At 45.6% G+C, this 21044-nt stretch overlaps 1 protein-coding gene across 1 annotated transcript in view; it reads right to left on the bottom strand.

Annotated features, from left to right (window-relative positions):
* Positions 1–15533, bottom strand: part of tgfbi (transforming growth factor, beta-induced) — a 47841-nt gene extending 32308 nt beyond the window's left edge. Inside the window, exons 1-6 of the mRNA XM_084332221.1 lie at positions 15348–15533; positions 15075–15173; positions 6403–6467; positions 5099–5256; positions 3823–3987; positions 291–437 (exon numbers count right to left, since the gene is read on the bottom strand). Coding sequence (XP_084188347.1) covers positions 291–437; positions 3823–3987; positions 5099–5256; positions 6403–6467; positions 15075–15173; positions 15348–15463 — 750 coding nt within the window. The 5' untranslated portion in view covers positions 15464–15533. The remainder of the gene's footprint in view (positions 1–290; positions 438–3822; positions 3988–5098; positions 5257–6402; positions 6468–15074; positions 15174–15347) is intronic.
* Positions 15534–21044: the final 5511 nt, after the last annotated feature.

Below are 21044 nucleotides of genomic sequence, written 5' to 3'. Positions count from 1 at the left end.
CAGACTTTGATAGTAACCCCGAAGAGGTACTCTGACATCACCAATAGGGGGCGGGGGAGAGTGTGCAGCCGGGAGAGAATATTAACCAGAAGGGCAGCAAAATGGCAATGTGTTTAGTTAACTCTTTAACCCTTGGGTGTTCGGGTCTGTAGGACCTGTTTTCAATGTTTACTGAAAGAAAGACTTTTTCTTAACCTGGCCTTGGATACATTTTTTGTGAACAAACATGTAAAAGAACACATTTCCATTGAGTGCACACTGTGATTGATTGATTGATTTGAGTGACTTACACGCAGAGTCTCGAGGTCATCGTCTGTGTCGATGAAGGTGTGCACGTTGTTGGAGATGGCGGTGATGACGCGGTCCACCACATGCACGATTCCGTTGGTGGCGTGCTGGTCGGTCTTGATCAGACGGGCGCAATTCACCGTCACAATCTAAGAGGAAAAGGTCACTTTATTGTCCATGTTCATGGAGGACACACCCCTCGACACACACACACACACACATGGACGACAAACACAACTCTAAATGCAGTCATTCATGTTGTTTAGCAAAGCAACAATTTCAAACAAAGTTTAAACAAAGTGCAGGCATTTAACTGGTCATCCAACTGCTTCAGTACGGATCAGCAATGCACAGCTAACTATAAGAATCTGATCTGACTATAAGAATCTGATCTGACTATAAGAATCTAACATGCCTATAAGAATCTGATCTGACTATAATAATCTGATCTGACTCTGATCTGACTATAAGAATCTGATCTGACTATAAGAATCTGACATGACTATAAGAATCTGACATGATCTGACTATAAGAATCTGACATGATCTGACTATAAGAATCTGACATGATCTGACTATAAGAATCTGACATGACTATAAGAATCTGACATGACTATAAGAATCTGACATGATTTGACTATAAGAATCTGACATGATCTGACTATAAGAATCTGACATGATCTGGCTATAAGAATCTGACATGACTATAAGAATCTGACATGATCTGACTATAAGAATCTGATCTGACTATAAAAATCTGATCCGACTATAAGAATCTGATCCGACTATAAGAATCTGATCTGACTATAAGAATCTGATCTGACTATAAGAATCTGACTTGATCTGACTATAAGAATCTGATCTGACTATAAAAATCTGATCCGACTATAAGAATCTGACATGACTATAAGAATCTGATCTGACTATAAGAATCTGACATGATCCGACTATAAGAATCTGATCTGACTATAAGAATCTGACATGACTATAAGAATCTGATCTGACTATAAGAATCTGATCTGACTATAAGAATCTGATCTGACTATAAGAATCTGACATGATCTGACTATAAGAATCTGACATGATCTGACTATAAGAATCTGATCTGACTATAAGAATCTGACATGACTATAAGAATCTGATCTGACTATAAGAATCTGACATGACTATAAGAATCTGATCTGACTATAAGAATCTGATCTGACTATAAGAATCTGACATGATCTGACTATAAGAATCTGATCTGACTATAAGAATCTGACATGACTATAAGAATCTGACATGATGGCAAATGCGCGCAACGACCAGGAAGGGAGGGAAGGGAATTGGCATAACGACTAAATTGGGATGGGAGAAAAATACAGAAAAAAGGGGGGGAGAAAAAGTAGATAAAAAAAAGAATCTGATCTGACTATAAGAATCTGGCATGCCTATAATAATCAGAACTGACTATAATAATCTGACATGACTATAATAATCGGAACTGGCTATAAGAATCTGATCTGACTATAAGAATCTGATCTGACTATAAGAATCTGATCTGACTAGGGCGGCCGGGTAGCGCAGCGGACTAAGCGCCTGTCTACCACCGCAGAGACACTGGTATCGAATCCGGCTGACAGCGGTGCCTCCGACTTGGCCGGTCGTCCATACTGACACAATTGGCAGTGTCAGCGGGTGGGAAGCCGGTGGGGTGTATCCTGGTCATTGTAAACAGTGACTCCTACAGGTCGGTTAGGGCGCCTGCACAGCGAGGGAGGGAACTGGGGGAGGTAGTGTGATCCTCCCACGCGTTACACTTCCCCAGTGAGAGTCCTCGCTGTCGGGTGGAAAGAGGCGGCTGGCTGTCTCCACATGTATCGGAGGAAGCATATGATAGACTTCAGTGCTCCCTAGACCGGCAAGTGGGGGGAAAATGCACGCAACGACCAGGAAGGGGAGGGGGGAATTGGCATAACAACTAAATTGGGATGGGAAAGAAATACAGAAAAAAGGAGGAGAAAAAGTAGATACAAAAAAAGAATATGATCTGACTATAAGAATCTGACATGATTATAAGAATCTGACATGACTATAATAATCTGAATTGACTATACAAATCTGAATTGACAATAAGAATCTGAATAAACTACTAAGAGTCTGATATGACTATAATAATCTGAATTGACTGTAAGAATCTGAATTGACTGTAAGGATCTGAATTGACTGTAAGAATCTGAATTGACTGTAAGAATCTGAATTGACTGTAAGGATCTGAATTGACTGTAAGGATCTGAATTGACTGTAAGGATCTGAATTGACTGTAAGGATCTGAATAGGTGACCAAAGATGCCACAGTGTTTGATTTACAGTGGCTAGCCTCAAATGAAAACACAGTCATCTCTTCCTCTTTATGCTTGTGTTCCCATGGATTCTGGACAAAACATTGCCAAACATCTGCCTGTCATCAGGGGGAATGAGTCAAGACTGGCTCTCTATGATCAGCTTGCCTGTGTGCAGTTTGGAGAAATCTATGTGTCAACCACAGATTATATCCGGTGTCTCTGCATGTATGTTGTTAGATGGAAGGTTCAGGATTTGCAGAAATCAATCGTATTGTTCAATGATCATCATTGATAGATTTTTTGTGTCCTCAGTAGATTCTTTTCCACACTTTTAGGACATAGAAATAATGTTGGCACCAGCCTTCTCTTATCAATGCTAGTGGAAGTCATTGGGGACTGAAACAATTTCTCTCTACATGCTCTTTCGAACAACTCTATTGACTTGTACTCACCTTTTCTAGGGCGGATAGAGGTAAACGGAATGGCTTGTATGTAATGCTAATGGGAGCAGATTGTACAATTGCTACTAGACATTGAATCGTGGCGCTTGATTCATTCACTCCATTGACGTAGCCTTGGATGTGTTAAGTTGACAAATTCTGTTAATTTTGGATGTGTAAAGTAAGTTCTACTCACTCCAGTGGGGTAGTGATAGATTATGTAAAGTAAACTGTATTCATTCCATGGGGGTAATTTTGAACATGAAAAGTAGATTCACTCCGTTGTGGTAATTTTTAACGTGTAAAGTAGACTCACTCCGTTGTGGTAATTTTTTACGTGTAAAGTAGACTCACTCCGTTGTGGTAATTTTTTACTGTTAAGGAGACTCACTCCGTTGGGGTCATTTTGAACATGTAAACTCTACTCACTCCGTTGGGGTCATTTTGAACGTGTAAACTCTACTCACTCCGTTGGGGTCATTTTGAACGTGTAAACTCTACTCACTCCGTTGGGGTCATTTTGAACGTGTAAACTCTACTCACTCTGTTGGGGTCATTTTGAACATGTAAACTCTACTCACTCCGTTGGGGTCATTTTGAACGTGTGAACTCTACTCACTCCGTTGGGGTCATTTTGAACATGTAAACTCTACTCACTCCGTTGGGGTCATTTTGAACATGTAAACTCTACTCACTCCGTTGGGGTCATTTTGAACATGTAAACTCTACTCACTCCGTTGGGGTCATTTTGAACGTGTGAACTCTACTCACTCCGTTGGGGTAGTGGTGGATGTGGACGTCGAAGTCCTGGTACATGGAGGTGAAGGCGCTCCCGTGCCTCAGCTCCTCGGAGGTCAGGCGGCGGTTCACCATGTGGTAGTGGAGGGCGTTCAGCAGCTCGATGTTCACGTTGCTCACCAGAGCGTCCAGGATCTCCTGCAGGCGCCCAGGGGGACATTGTAGATGTGTAAAGTGTATGTGACTCTCGCTCCGAGACCGCCACCACTCTCTCTCCTCCCTTCTCTCTCACTCTCTCCCCTTCTCTCTCTGTTCCCTTCTCTCTCTCTTCTTCTCTCTCCCCTTCTCTCCCACTCTTTCTTCCTCTCTCTCTCCTTCTCTCGCTTTCTCTCCATCTCTCTCTCTTCCCTTCTCTATCTCTCTCCACCTCTCTCCATCTCTCTGTCTCTCGCTCTCTCTCTCCATCTCTCTCTCTCCATCGCTCTCAGTCTCTCTCTATCTCTCCATCTCTCTCTCTATCCATCTCTCTCTCTATCCATCTCTCTCTGTCCATCTCTCCCTCTCTATCTCTCCCTCTCTATCTCTCCATCTCTCTCTCCATCTCTCTCTCCATCACACACACACACACGCGCACACACACACACGCGCACACACACACACACACATGCACACACTAAACACAGACAACATTCCTCTTCAGGCCAAATCTGGGTTAAACAGTATTTGCAAATAAAGCATTTGTTTTAACTTCCTTGGCGTACCAGGGGGGTGGGGTTCGCCACGTAGGTCAATTAAACAAGTACCACAAAGCTTAGACAAAATTAGTATCACTAATTTAGAGAGACAGTTTACAGCAGTAAATTCTTCTGTGGTTGACAACATAATCTGAAACCGACGCAATATCTTGGAACTGTTTTGTTTCTTGAAGAATGCTTTATGAAGAGTGTTTTATTACACACACTGGGGCTAGATCGAGCTGGCTAGTTCCAAGATATCACGTCAGTCTGAGAGAAGAATTAAGGACCAGAAGTACATGAGAACTATTCTGTTAGATTGTTGTGGTGTGGCGTAAAACCTGTCTGTTATAGGACCCATTGTGTCGCCTGTCTGAATCTGCTGAAACCGCCACCACGGGACTCGGTAAGTCAGCTAACGGCTATTCACCGATTACACTCCTGGCAAGTAGTTCATACCACTCCATGCCAGAAGAATCTGAGCTATCCCTTTAGAACGACAACACTAAAGAATCACTTGCAAATTTGACCCAGGTCTGTTTCACTCAGACATCCCCATTTCACAGGCTACTCACGGTGGGCAGGGCGGCCCAGGCCTCGTTGCTGGGGGCAAAGAATGTAAAGCTACCGGGTCCCTCGACCTCCTCCCTCAGGTTGGCCCTCTCTGAATACATCTGGGTGGTGCTGGCGCCAACGACGCCCAGGGTGTTGTAGATGTTCACCAGGGGTAGAGCTGCAGCAGAGGGAGAGAACCCCAGGTTACAGCAGAGAGAGAGAACCCCAGGTTACAGCAGAGAGAGAGAACCCCAGGTTACAGCAGAGGGAGAGAACCCCAGGTTACAGCAGAGGGAGAGAACCCCAGGTTACAGCAGAGGGAGAGAACCCCAGGTTACAGCAGAGGGAGAGGACCCCAGGTTACAGCAGAGGGGGAGAACCCCAGGTTACAGCAGAGAGGGAGAACCCCAGGTTACAGCAGAGGGGGGGAACCCCAGGTTACAGCAGAGGGGGGGAACCCCAGGTTACAGCAGGTACAGAATATACAGCAGAGAGAGAGAGAGAGAGAGAGAGAGGTAGATAGATAGATAGATAGATAGATAGATAGATAGATAGATAGATAGATAGATAGATAGATAGATAGATAGATAGATAGATAGATAGATAGATAGATAGATAGATAGATAGATAGATAGATAGATAGATAGATAGATAGATAGATAGATGGCTGAGCAGCCAAAACAAATCAATTGAATTCAGTGAAATAGTTTTATGTTGTACAACAGCCATAACCATAATCTTTAACAGATGAAAACATTGCAGAACAGATCATAAATTACGTTAGTTCAACAATCGATTATTTGATACTTTGAAAGACAGAGAGCAGAATGTCATCAGAATAATGCTTCATTGTGGAATAACCTGGTGAAATGCCAAACAAACTGGTCTCTGCAAATCTTCTCAAACGTTCCTATGGTTTCCTACTTTTAAGCTAGATTTAGTTACTTTAATATTCAATATTGTATTGAATATTTTATCCTCTTTAGGGCCACCCCTCCTAACCTCTACGTTTATGATAAGCTGTTGGCGTACGTCTTGGCTTCCTGTGCAAACCAAATGTGCAATAATTCCAATGTTGTATACTTGTTACAAAAAGGCCAATACATCTCAGTGTAGCCAACTTGATAAAACTATTTCATTTTCATCACACTATATTTATTTATAAACGGCCTTGGTTTGCGGGGGGTTGCCGGGGCAGGGGGTGGTGGGCCTGTATTGCCATTTATTCACAAACAAAGACTCTTTTCTACAGCCCCCCCCCACACACACACACACCTTTCCTCAAGTCAAAAGTCAAATGCCAGCGGGGCAGAGATTTTCTTACCAGCAGGACATCCCTTCTCGCCAGGAATCTTCTCGTAACCGGGGCAACACTCGTAGCTGATCACCCTGTCAACAGAACACCACACAGCTTGTCACATTTTCCTCCCTTCTCCTCGTACTTCAACACAATCATGTCAGCAACTATCGTATGAAAAAGGTTACACGACAATACAGCGCCGTTTCCTTCTCCTTTCTACCGTCTTCAGGAAAGAAGGGACAAAGGGTTAGAAACGACACAACCGCCCCCGCCTGAATTCCTCCACAAAAGTTCACTTTGCTCACTCTTCAGGTCTCCATTTGGTTCATTCTTTTATTTTATTCTATTTTTGTAAGATATTTCCACAGTAAATGTGAACTGGGCTCAGCTGGATCTCGGGGGCAGGTAATAAAGAAGTGATTTCCTCAGAGAAAAACGAAGGAATCCACACAGACATTGAATTTGGCCAAAGGAAACTCCTATAGGGGGCACCAACGCTGCCAGTGAGAGCACAGCAGGGGGTTTAACCCGCTAAGCCACCGGAAGAAGAAAGAGAAGAAAGAAGGTGAACCTCCTCAGAGCTAAGCACGTCCTGTGAGCCTCAGACTAACGTGTGAGGCCAGAGACTCACGGGGGGGGGGGGGGGGGGGAAGCGTTTAACTACATTAGCTGGCAAGGCTGTTCCGTTAGGTTCCAACGGCGGCTTCTCGCCGGGCCGTGAGTCAAATCACTTTAATGTGGTGATTTATCAACCGGTTAAATTCCCAGAACACGACGATCTGATTCTTCAGCTGTGACAGCTGTTTGTAGGCCTCCTGGTTGTGCTTATTGCAGACACGCTGATACCAGTTCTCATTGAGCGAGCCCTCCGTTTTGAGTACTCGCCAGTATGATAGAAATACTTTTTTTTAAATGTACTTTTTTTTTTACTACTTTAACTACTAAAACTGATGGGGAAAACAGACAGTTACATCTGGAAGGCCATCCTCCCATTTTACTTCCTACTTTACTCGTTTTCCAATTGGCTTATCTCAAACCCGCCCTCTTTTCTTGATCCTCTGAGCTTGAGAGACAGGTCAATTCCCCAGTGCGCACCTAGGCTGGTAAAGCTATGCCTCCTAAAATGTGAATCGGAAATACAGAAATACCGGCTACAGGCTTTCCGGTTTCCGGCACCCCCTGGTCTGTTTACAGTCCCCAGCGAAACAAACAACCAGCAGAGCGCTCGTACATCTCGAGGGAGGCGATAACGAGGTTGTTTCTGGGGGGAGTGCATTTTCACGAGCACCTGTCGTGATTTCAGGGGCGGGACTTCCTACCCGATTCCCACTTTGCGGCCGTAGTGCTTTACCAGGCTTTAGCTCTCGAGATAAAGCTGGGAACGAGGTTAGTGCGCACCAGTCACACAGGGAAGGGGGTAGACAACCACGCACGTCCTCCGCCAACCGCTTCTTTTCACCCGACAGCGAAGGAGTTTCACTGGGACAGCGAGGTTCAGGCTCCCCCCCCCCCCCCCCCCCCCCCCCCCCCCAGATATCTGGTGATAGCCGGTACTGGTACAGATTTGCCATTTGTACGATAATCTTGCCCCTGTACAATTAGTTTTGCCCTCTGTACGATAGTTTGCCCTCTGTATGCCTATTTGTTCTCTTGGTTATGACTTGCAAACAATAATTTCCCTCAAAAAACAATCATCTTGAGCCTCTGGACAATAATACACATTTTTAACAGAACCGACCGACATACTGAAATTCCACTAATTGATTGCAACTAAGCAACTAGGCATTGTCAAGAGAGTATATGCCTATGCTACCCTTCATCCAAAAATGTGTTGGCTGTTTGGGTGTTTTGGTCTTTTGTCCATAGCCTTTTCTTTAGCTTTAGTGCAATCTGGGCTGTATACAGAATATACTCACCTCCCTCTCTGGGTATTTAGAGAATACTCACCTATTAGCCTAATTGCAAAAGGAAAATGTAGCATCACAGTGTACCCACCTCCCCTCAGAGCATCTACTCAACCATCACTACACCAGTGGCTATATTCAATCATCTCAAATGTACTCAAAAATACTCTCAGGTCATAACAAATCCCTTCACAAAGTAAACACCTTTTTATTTCGCCCCTCATACCATTTCTGGATGAAACTAGTTAACCCAGACACACCTGAATCCACAAACGTTTTTTTCTTTTCTTCTCAGCACTATTAATAATAATAGTGGTAATAATAAAAGATCTCCCCAATAGGTCCACATGCCACTTCATGGTTCATAAGGAGGGGCCCCTCTGCGTCTGGGAGGGACCACAGCAGCACACTATCAAAGACTGGAAACTGCAGTAAAATGAGAACATATGGCAAAGATGTAGGCAATCAGCTACTGTGTGAGGGGAGAGGGAGAGGGAGAGAGAGGGAGAGAGGGAGAGATGGGGAGAGAGAGATGGAGAGAGAGAGATAGGGAGAAAGAGATGGAGAGAGATAGGGAGAGAGAGAGATGGAGAGAGAGAGAGAGAGAGAGAGAGAGAGAGAGAGAGAGAGAGAGAGAGAGAGAGAGAGAGAGAGAGAGAGATGGAGATAGGTGGAGAGAGAGAGATAGAGAGAGATGGAGAGAGATGGAGAAAGAGACAGAGGGGGAGAGGTGGAGAGGGAGATATGGAGAGAAAACAAGAGAAGGAGAGAGAGAGGAAGAAAGAGTGGGAGAGAAGGAGAGAGAGAGTGGTGTAAAGAGCCCAAGAACATGGGAAATAGATAGACAGGGAGATGGAGAGAGAGAGAGAAGATAAGAGAGATGGAGAAGGCAAGAGAGAGAGAGAGAGTAGGGGCAGTCTCGGAGAGGGAGAAAAAAGATGGGAGAAAGAAAGATAAACAGAGAGACAAAGATAGGGATAACTTGGAAAAATGATATGGGGGAGATTAAGTGCAGGGAGAAAGAGAGAGAGAGGACAATCCTGATGGACAAAGAACGGAGAGAGAACGGACAGCATGAGAGAGAGAGAGAGAGAGAGAGAGAGAGAGAGAGAGAGAGAGAGAGAGAGAGAGAGAGAGAGAGAGAGAGAGAGAGAGAGTCAGAAGAAGGGAAAGTGAAGGGAGAGGTGAAGGATGGAGGAAAGACCAGCTGGGAGTCTGAAGCAGCAAACTGATTATCAAAACAGATGGGAACCCGACTCCTATTTGTTCTCTGCAAGCATAAACAAAGATGGTAGCCATGGATTTCTGACAAAATAAACAGGCCAGGGTTGCAATAATTCAAACGCTGCGTGCGCGTGCACGTGTGTGTCTGTGTGTGTGTGTGTGTGAACGCTGAGCTTCCCCCAAAGCGATCCAGCAGACATGCCGTGAAAGAAGATGTCTGACTAGGGGATTGGAACAACGGTGGCTCACGTTCACATCTGCACACGACTGCTTAATAGATTTGGATTTAAAGATCCCCGGTGCTTTGGCCGCTGGATCGCGCCAAAGAAATAAATCATTGTCGCGCTTCGATTCAGTTATCAGCACAGACGAGCGGAAGCGGCCTCCCCCTCCCAGACGGCGAGGAAAGACGAAGACGTGAAACAGCGAGGCATGTTTCTCACCCTTCGTCTCGCCTTTCGCGGGTTCTCGGCGGCCTCGTTCGCCTACAAAAACACGTTTTCCGTGACCAAGGAGAAATATCCTGTAGTCAAACGTTATACCGGTCCAATCTAACTACATCCTGTAATCATCATCGCTGGTAGTTTCAGGAGCTACCGTATTGAAAGGTCATATATAATCGTTAATGACATCATTAAAATAACATTTTTCTGGGGGTATCTGGTAACGCCTTGGCCAACAAAAAGGAACAAAAAGACCCAGAGGAGCCAGAACGAGACAGAACGACTGAATACAGGGGCGGAAAAATCTGAAATATCTCCCTTTGATGTTTTGAGAATAGCACTCTACGGGGGAAATAATGCCAACCTTGGCTTTTAACAAACAAACAACAACAGCAACACAAAAGGCCCATGCAAAGGAACGTGTTTTCCCTGACACTTTGTCGATTTATCAGTCGTCACTAAAAATCTGTGAGTCAATTAGTATTTTCTTCCCCCCATGTTTTCTTTGCCATCATGCCGAGTTATTTCCAGAAAGAAATATAAGCAGCACATCTCTGGTAAAGCAGTAGTTCAATAAATGTGTCAAACCCAATTTTTGAGATTTGCCAATGTTACCACCTAAAGGTTAGTGGAAACCATGGAGGAGCTTAGCAGAAGGACCAGAGATACTGTATGCAAAAGAAGAAACTAAAATAATATCATACCAGTGTTGGTATCAGTCCACCCCGAGTATGAATGACTTTCATTTTGTTTCATTTGTCTCGTCTGTATACTTAAAAACAGGAAAATAAACTACTGTTCGGGGAAACAAAGGCATAAAGGAGCGGTTGGAGACCCAGGAGGAGGTGGTTAGCCAGAGGAGGTGCAGGGGGGGGGGGGGTTGATGGAGGAGCTGCGGGTTACAAGGGGAGTTATGGCTCTCCCCTCAGTTGACCTATGACCTTTCCCCAAGCCACCACCACCTCCTGCCCCACGTCCCCAGCGCAGGACTCCCCTCCATGCGGCACATCAATAGGCCAAACGCACACAAAGACGGGGATTGTTCACCATGGAAGCATGGCTAAACCATACCTACCGGGACACCCCCCCCCCCCCCCCATCTCCCCTCCCCTCCCCCCTCTGTCTTCAAAAAGCCCTCTCCGTGACCCTGCTATCTGTAAATCTAATTACACAGGCACTGATAAAAGCTTTGGCCTTTTTCGTAAGGGGGGGGGGTTTGTTTGTGTTTACTTAAGCTCGAGTCCTTTTGAATGCGACTCTCTCTTTAGCACTCTGGAAGTTGACCCACGCGAAGAGGGTTTTTTCGTGTGGAAAAACGTTTTAGCTGTTATGAATGATTTGTGTGTTTTTAGGGCACACGAGTCCCTGAGCAGTGTCCTCTTAAAGAGCCGTCATTTCCTAGGAACATCCAACTCCCACGGCAAGGCTAACTCACCCCCCCCCCCCCCCCCCCCGCCTACATGAGGATTTCCAATGAAAGAGACAGTGTTGGGAACAGCTCCCGACATCTCCTCTTACTCTTAAGTTTTACATCTGAAGTTTTCTTTCGAGCCACGTTCAAGATCCTTTTCGCAACGCGGATGAAAAGAACCCTGCTCCAACACACGCACACACACACACACACCTTGAATCGTCTCTCCAGAAACTGACCTGCACAATCTAAACAGCGAAGAAATTTGCAAACGTTCAGTAATCCGAGCCTTCCCAGTTTCAGAGCAGAGCTGAACGCACAACGTGCCGTAATGCCTCCTCACACATGGGGTCTCCCCTCCATACGGCTCAATCTCACCGTGTAATGTTAAACCTGGGCTGCCAATAACGAGTAACACCCCCCCCCCCGCGCAGTTAAAGGTTCATACCGCTGCCAATCACAAGATGAAGTGTCCCAGAGGGAGGTCTTGTCTCTACTATAGCTGTGGTCCTCAAACTTTTTGGTCTGTGACCCCTAAAAACAGAGCCCATGGTTAAGCACAGACAGAACAGTGAGCGTTCTCCTCTCTCTCTCCCTCTCTCCATATTCTGTCCGCCTCTCTCCCTCCACCCCCCGTGTTCTCTCTGCACTTTCTCGCTCCCGCCGTCTGTCCCCCCCCCCCCCCCCCCCCCCCCCCCCCAATGTTCTATCTCTCCTCTCCCCCCTCGCCGCCTCCTCCCGCCTCTCTCCCATGTTCTTTAGGGAGATGGATGGTAGGTAATCTGAGTTGCCCTCAGCCGTGCACTAGTCAACCCCGGTGTGACTGATTGAGAATGCAAGGTCTTCATTATTTCCCTTTTGAACCTTTTTACGTGTTTTCTTTTGTTTTCCATAGATTTCAATGACCAAAAGCCATTGTTACATCATGCCTAGAGTGTTTAGTTCTCAGAATTCTGAGAGATTGTGTACACAACGCCAGCTGCGGTTATAATATCAAGTCCATTCTGCCCCGCTCTCCCTGGATAACTAATGACCCCCCCCCTTCTCTCTCTCTCTCTCTCTCTCTCTCTCTCTCTCTCTCTCTCTCTCTCTCTCTCTGAGATGTCCCATCGATACAAAACCAATGCACAATGAGATGAGAGGCAATGCAGTGACAAGAGAGGAGGAGAGATGAGGAGCGAGGAGGGGAAGAGAGGAGAGGAGAAGAGGAGAAGAGAGGAGGGGGATGAGAAGGGAAGCGTGGAGAAGATGATAAGAGAGAGGAGAGGGGGGGAGAGGATGAGTGCAGAGGAAAGGAGAGAGGAGAAGAGAGAAGAGAGCCATGGTCTCTCTCTCTCTCTCCCTCTTTCTCATTGTATCCAATGTTTGAAATAGGCAACACTTGGAAACTCCTCATGAAATATCCTTCAAGTTATTTGCTAACCTCACACAATACTAACATTTATTCAGGACGCAGTCATCAGTGTTTCGGAATAACTGACTAGTTACTATCAGGAGACCTTTTTTTCTCTCCGTTCAATCAATACAGTTTTGGAACCAACGTTTACGCAGTGTTTCCCACTTTGTGTGGTTTTACAGCACAATTAACAGGTCATTCCTGATTTTACAATGGAAGCAAAACGATACTAAAGTTGTTATTCCTGGAGTCTATGAAATAATTCCTCAGCCACATTCATAGCTTCCCTTGGACTCCGCGTAATAGGAGAAGTGCAGTTATCGCTAATGGTTTAATGCCAGAGCATTTAAAGTCATTATCACATTTACAAGACTGGATTTTGCCCTACACAAGTCTAGGCGGGCTTGGGGCCTGGAGTCAGGTTCATGTTTCTCCCGCTCTCTGTTTCTCTCTCTCCGTCAGTCTCCATCTCCTGTGTTTGCTCTCAATTCATTTCTCTCACTCTCTCTGTCTGTCTCTCTGTCTGTTTGTCTGTCTGTCTGTCTGTCTGTCTCTCTCTCTCATTTTCTTTCTCTCTTGTGTGCACACACACACACACATACACATGTGCACGTACGCATGACACATACTGTACACACACACTCTATTTGTCTCTCTCCCTCTCTCACATTCTCTCTCTCTCATGTACAAACACAAGTGTTTGTGTTCTCCTAATCCCTATCATTACATGCTGAGCATCTCTCTCTCTCTCTCTCTCTCTCTCTCTCTCTCTCTCTCTCTCTCTCTCTCTCTCTCCTCTGAACTCACTCTGCACACAGTGGCTTCACAGAGCTGAGACACTACTGCCATCAATCAGAGAGAGAACAAGAAAGAGAAAGAGTTAGGGAGAAAGAGAGAGTTAGGGGGAGGGGGAGAGAGTTAAGGAGGGGGAGAGAGTTTAGGAGGGGGAGAGAGTTTAGGAGGGAGAAAGAGAGGGTTATGGAGGGATGGAGAGAGAGTGAGTAAGGGATTGATTGATTGATTGATTGATTGATTGATTGATTGATTGATTGAAAACTTTATTAACAGATTGCAGAATGGGTACAATACAGTACAGCTCAATACACACAATTGTTAAGGGGATGCAGACCAGAGAGAGACTTTCGTCTTGTTTACATCAGGGTCCCCCATTTTCAATTCATCAGGACATATATGACATACATGACATACAGATAGTCAGTACTGCTACATCTATACATTCATGACATACCAGATTTGCAAATACAGTACTGTTTGTGATACAAAAAGAGTCCAGAAATGAGGATGAGAGATGGAAAGAGAGAGGGGGGGTTAGGGAAGGAGATAGTTTAGGAGGGAGAGAGATGGGGAGGGAGAGAGAGAGTTAGGGGGAGAAAGAGTGGGTTAGGGAGGGATAGAGAAAGAGGGTGAATAAGGGAAATAGAGTTATGATGAAGGAGATATAGAGTGAGTGAGTTAGGGAGGGAGAGAAATAGATTTGAGGGGAGAGAGAGATAGAGAGGGAGAGAGAGAAAGTTAAGGAGGGAGAGCAAGAGAGAGAGAGAAAGAGAGAGAGTTAGGGAGGGAGAGAGAGGGTGGGGTAGAAGAAGTATTTCCTCAACTCTCCCACTAGTTCCTCTGCAGCTTTACAGAAGCAATGTGCTGACTGAAGCAATCAGGTTTTCTAATAACAAACCAAAAGCCTGAAAAGACTGAAAGCAAATCTCACCAAATGTCATTCCTTATAACAGGGTGCAAATTGTGGTTTAGCGACTTGGGTCTAGTCTTAGGATAGAATTACACCTATTTGGACTGCATTTGGACTGGAGAAGCAGGGGAGTCAGGGGTTGAAACAAACGTTAAGCAATAATTATATATTATATATTATAGTATATACACACAAATATATTTATATAAATTAACATTATCAACAGATATAGTGATTGGATTTGTTTGCACAGATTTTTTGCGAGATATCAATGCAAAACAAACAACAACAGGCAAAAAGTGGACAGTCAGGGCATTCCTCAGCCCTCCTCCCATCATTAGGTCCAAGAAAACTGGATACACAGTCCAACTTGGTCTAAAGTCTAAAATGTAATTCTCACACAATGCAGCAGCGAATATCGTAGAAGACATGTAAAACACGTTTTAGATCGCTTTGATTCATGGATCATTTCAATTATTCTTACACAATTTCAGAAAGACTATTTTGTCAAGCCTTGCAGGAAAACGTTATAACGTTTAATGCATGTAGTGATTGAAAGCAAACGGGCATGTGTAACATTAATGTGCCATAGTTGGGTCATTATTACACTCACGTTGACTTGCCGCAGATTTTGCGATGGTACCACTGCTTGCAGTTTGTGAAGTACTTCCTATCAGTTCCTTGGATCATCTGCATAGCGCAAACATTGGGTCTGAAAACAAACAAGAGAGATGCAATATAATTTTTTACAATAAACATAACACTCTTATGTTGTACAAAGACAGAATAAAAAAAGAATTCCATCTTTATCTCGTGGGAATGAACTTTACGCAAAAGTTAAACCTTTACGCACGACTTTGTTCGTCTCCTGTGACACAAAACTCACCCATGTTGTCTGCCTCGTATTCTGCTATGCTGAAGGACCGATTGATAGGGGGATTTTGCGACACAAATCGTCGCAATCAAAGTGAGAGTCAACGCTAACAAAGTTAAGGTCTTCATTTTGACGATTATCCCGTTTTTCACCGCCTACCTCCACGCTCCAGACAAGTCCGGAGCGCACCGACTTGAGGCTTTATAGAGCGACGGCTCTCTCTTTGGCACGGGGAGGGGCGTCGTACGTAAGAGGCCGGACAAGACAACCCGATGAAATAAATAACGGAAAGCCAAGTATTCTCTATGAATTTCCAATTAAGTTTGGTTGTCAAGAGTTTAAATGCGTGTCATATCATGACACGTGAAGCAAGTATTATCACTGTTGTTGTTGTCAATGTGAGCGGAATAATAGCCAATTACACGTTTATCTAAAGTGTTGTGGTTGATTTATTAGCCACTTATCTATCCTTCAGTCTAAGAAACGCGGTGTGGCATCTTAAGAGAACAATATTTACAACTGGCACCTTTGGTGATTTTAAAGCCAAAGAGGGAGAGGTAAATACCACACCATGTCCATACAAATCACTTCGACATTTACATGGATACTCAACAGAATGAGGGCTTTTATACAGAGTTGCTTTTTTTAAGTGACTCACACACACAGTAAGCTCACTCTGTATACCTGGAATTAGACATCTACAGTAAATCAGGTGTTATTACTCAGTTCTGTCTGGACCTGCCACATAACTCCTCTTAGGATATACAGACTGTTAAAAGGTGGCTTAACTTCAAATGAACCTTCAAGGCAACAAAAGGGGCAGTCAGTGAAAAGTGCACTCTACGCGACCTCGACACAAAGGTTTCGGCTAAGTCTATTCAGTCGTGGGCTTTGGAAGTGGTGGTAAAACAGCGTTTTGTCTGTAAACATCCAACATCTGTCTCGCACCCACACGCCGTATCCCAGGCGAGCTGATGTATTGACGTATTGTACTGCATGTACGGGATTATTATTATCATTATTTTTTTTAATCAGGATATTTCTGCTACAGCTCTTCGTCTTCCCCTTCTTTTTCGATACTTGTATCGTTGCTGAAGAGTCGAAGGAGAGGCCCTGGCTGTGGCCTGGGGTCTGGAACAGACGCGGTACTTCAAGGGTCCGACAACCTCGTCACCGTCCATAAGCCATTGGTGAAGATCTTTGGCGACCGTACGCTGGATGAGATAACAAACTGTTTAGACTCAAGCAGCGCACCATCCCATGGCGCTTCGACATTGTGCACCTGCCTGGCAAGAGCAACTATGCCGCTGATGCTACTGTAACGGATATGTACCGTGATAGTGTGACTACGGTACATGGAAGTAAAACTCACTCCCCTGAGGCATCCAGACTGAGCGCTTAGAGAGGATATCCTTTCTTGGCACAGCGGTCTGTGTTGCTGGCCCCGGTGCGGACGCCCGGGGTTCGACTCCCACTCAAGGCATGGTCGAAGTGTTTGGCAGGTACAGTGTTGTACCGGCTACACTACTTCAAGGCATCCTTCTCCCTCGGGCTCAGCGAACGGCCTCTCACTGGGGCTGCCGAGCGTGCCTGACGCCGTGGAGTCAGCACTCATGGCCTCCATCCGCGATGATGCACGGGAGCTCGGAGCCGTCTCTTGGCCCCTCCTCGCACAGGAGACAACAGCTGACGAATGCCTCAGCCACCTCGGTCGTCCTGAGCTCCACGGCGGGGACTGCCCTGGCAGGCTCAGCTGGCCTGGTCCAACACCTCCGCTCATTCTTCGGCGTACCGGAGGAGCTCTCGAGAGATGGTGGTCCGGAGTTCAAAGCGAGCCACACTGAGGACTTCCTCCGCTTATGGCACGTCAAACACTGTGTGTCCTCCATTAGCTTTCCACAGTCGAACGGGAGGGCGGAAGTTGTGGTGAAGACTGCTAAGCGCCTCCTGGGCGGCCTTGATCAGGACCGCTTCCTGCGTGCTATGTTGCAGTTGCGCAACACACCTGACCCCGACTGCAACCTCTCGCCAGCGCAGATCATCTTCGGCCACCCCCTTCGAGGTTCGCTCTCCTTTGTCAACCGCCTCGAGAAATTCTTGAACCCACATATCCATCTGCTGTGGCGCGAAGCATGGGCGGCAAAGGAGGACGCCCTTTGGACCCGGATGTCCCGTACCACCGAGTCTCTGGTGCCGTTCGTCGGGGGGAGGTACTGTAACGCTCTGGGTTCCCTCTCCCGGGAATCCAGCTGTCAGTCTGGAATGTTTTCACCTGGTGGTTGGTATTTGCATTTTGGTTGTCACGCCCACATTCCTGAGTTGTCACTGATTGGTACTCTCCACTGTTGCTGTCACTGTGCTGTCAATTTGCTGTCACTGCTAATTGATTGGAATGTTTGGTTGGTGACTACTTATGCTTTCTCTGTTTCCTTGTTTGTTGTCAAGGCTTCAGAAAACCGTTCGTGTGGGAAGGAGCTGGTCAGAGTTTGCTGAGCCACTCGCGATGCACTTATATTACTTTAGCCTGTTCTCTCTGTTGACGCCAGGCGTCTTTCCTGGATTATCGATGCTCTGTGTGTTTTAATAAAGACACATCCTTAGAAATAGCTACCTATCTCCGTCTCTCCTTGTCTCCTCCACCATTGGACTCACTACTACTCACCCCATACGTAACAGGAAGAGGCTGTACACTCATACATTTTATTTGCTCCGTTTTCTTGTGATAATGAGATCATTATTGCGTTATCACGAGAAAATGGAGCAAATAAAATGTATGAATGTACGGCCTCTTAGTACGGAAGCCCTAATACATTTTATTTGCTCCGTTTTCCCGTGATAACAAGTTAATTTAATTTGTTTTCTCGTGATAACGCAATAATTTTCTCGAGATCTCGAGAAAACGAAACAATAGTCTATATTAAATCACTGCGGGAAACATCATTCAGTGTCGCAATGTCAGAGGAGCAGGTAGGCCCTTGCACTCGGTGCATCACAGTCACGAAAGGGGCTAAGCAGGAGGATATTGATCACCGCATCACATATCTCTTCAATCAAGGCCTGACACAGGCTGAAATAGCTTTATGCCTTGCTGTTACAGATAATATATATACACATTAATGTGCCTCAAAGTGCAATCAAAGTGAGCTCTCAAAGAGCACCTGGCTACGGGAGGCTGCAACGCGAAACTGGCCCCGTATGTCCAAACCCCTCCCACCCCCTCCTAATGTACAGTTTCCTCCCCATCGTATGTATATTTTCTGTTAGGATCTCTGTTTAACAGTACTGTATATTTGCATATCTTGTATGTCGCAAATGTAACAGTACTGTGTATACCTGTATGTCATGTACCCCCCCTGAAATTAATTAATCCGATTTAATTTGTTTTCTCGTGATAACGCGAGTTATTACGGGAAAACGGAGCAAATAAAATGTATGAATGTACGGCCTCTTAGGGCTTCCATATCTTAGGGCTTCCGTAGAAATGTAAAAAATATGGGACCTAAAAATGAATAGGCTGAAGGAAGGAGACACCCTGAAAAGCGTCGGCGAGGTGCTACGTGACTGGGTAGGACCGAACAAGACAGCTGCGCACTGTTGAATGCTCCCATTGTGTTTCCTGGAGAGGAACAACATCTTGGCACACAGGAAATTTATTAAAAAGTAATAGAAAGTCGTCAGCATTTTATTCCACTTCGGCCCTAAATACACATTCTCTCATGTGGTCCCGTCCGTCCAGCGCTGTCGGCGTTGATGCACATCATCGTCAAGAAGACGCAGTGCCTCCCTACAGGATCGTATGTCAGATCTGACCAACGTTCATTTTACCGGTTAAGCACTGCGGTGTCTGCCCCTCGACGGGTGATGAATGAATATGCAACCAGAAAGCATTCCTCGATACTGTGTTTCCCCCAGACGTGGCCTGGGGCTTTTTTGCACCCGGGGCCCGGGCCAGTGTCTGCACCACGCGGTTTTATTCTCAAATGCATAATTTCTCCGGGGTGGAAAGTCACTTAGTGCTTTTATTTTTTTATATATATAGAAAAGCTGCTTTACTACTGAGTAAAATGAGGCCACAACCAGCTCTGTGCATATCGCCAGGCCAGAGATAGAGCCCTAAACTACTGAGCATGCTCCACCTTCCTGCTTTACAAAGGACTACACTGAGGCGAATCAGGTGCGGACGTCGGACAACGCTAGTCAAAGGTTGTCCTATCAAACACACACAAGGAGGGGAGGGCTGAGAGTTTACTTCTGGTTACTCTCAATCGAGGTGTCAAGGAATTTAACAAATGCCTCACCCATTGTAGTTCTTCTAGAGACTGTGGGTAGAGCTATGTGTCATTATGACATATAGCGCTAGCAAATTAGTACCTTCCATTGCCCATATTTCAAGATCCCCATGGCCACATAGAGAGAGATAATCAATCAGTTCAGTGAGGAACACTCTCGGCGTGATCATTAAACCATTTATAGTGACACGTGGAAAAAACAGTTGTGTTTGATGGTATAGGCTCAGCTCTCAAGATGCTCTCGGTGCAAATCAATGCAAACCTGCAACAGATTTAGGCTGAGAGTGCAAATACCCCCCCCCATCCTGAGCAGAGCCTTAGCAAACACATCCTCAGATGATGTCATACTGACACTTGAGACATGAAGCCAGCATGACATGTAGAGAACATATCTAGATGATAAAATAGATGATGTGATATTCAGACATGAAGCCAGCATGACATGAAGAGAACATACTGTGTCTAGATGATAAAATAGATGATGTGATATTCAGACATGAAGCCAGCATGACAGAGAACATACTGTGTCTAGATGATAAAATAGATGATGTGATATTGAGACATGAAGCCAGCATGACATGTAGAGAACATACTGTAATGGATGCAGGTGGAGACTGGGGTGGTGGTGGTTGGAGTTTTAACAAACGCCACTGTTTGCATGAGTGCAGCCATGCACTGAACAGTGGGAGGCAGAACAGTTTAAACGGATCACCCTGTTGAAGCATTATTGATTACAATCTGAGCTACTGTTATGGTTTGTAACCGACCCCAATCGCACAACACAAGACAGGTATGATGGTTTGCCAAGAAACAGATATTTATTGAGAGACAGGGAAAAAGGGCACTGTCCCTTTAAGGGAGAACACAAATACAGGAATATAACAAGAGGGGAAAAACGAGGTGCCTTTAAGAGGCGGGCAGGAAAAGGGAACACTAAGGGAAGGTTAAAGAACGCTAGGGGAAACATTAAAGGAACGCTAAGGGAAGGTTAAAGGAACACTAGGGGAAGGTTAAAGGAAACACTAGGGGAAGGTTAAAGGAACAGAGGAACTAGAGACTAGGAGAAGTCGGGACAAGGAGAGCTAGGGAACAGGAGAACTGGGGACTAGGAGAACTAGGGACAAGGAACTAGGTGGAACTAGAAGGGGGGAACTTGGGACCAGGAACTAGGTGGAACTAGAAAGGGGAGAACTAGGGACAAGGAACTAGGTGGAACTAGAAGGGGGGAACTTGGGACCAGGAACTAGGTGGAAACTAGAAAGGGGAGAACTAGGGACAGAGGGGACTGAGGCCCGCGGAGGCGGGCTGGGGAACAGGGAGGAACTGGGGACAGAGACCCGCGGAGGCGGGCTGGGGACAGGGAGGAACTGGGGACTGGTGGGAAAACATCTGGGCCGCTCTGCAGAACAGAGGAGAGGGT

The sequence above is a fragment of the Notolepis coatsorum genome, assembly GCF_963971535.1.
Source record: "Notolepis coatsorum genome assembly, chromosome: 16".
Classification (NCBI taxonomy): domain Eukaryota; kingdom Metazoa; phylum Chordata; class Actinopteri; order Aulopiformes; family Paralepididae; genus Notolepis; species Notolepis coatsorum.
This window is presented reverse-complemented; position numbering and strand designations above follow the sequence as displayed.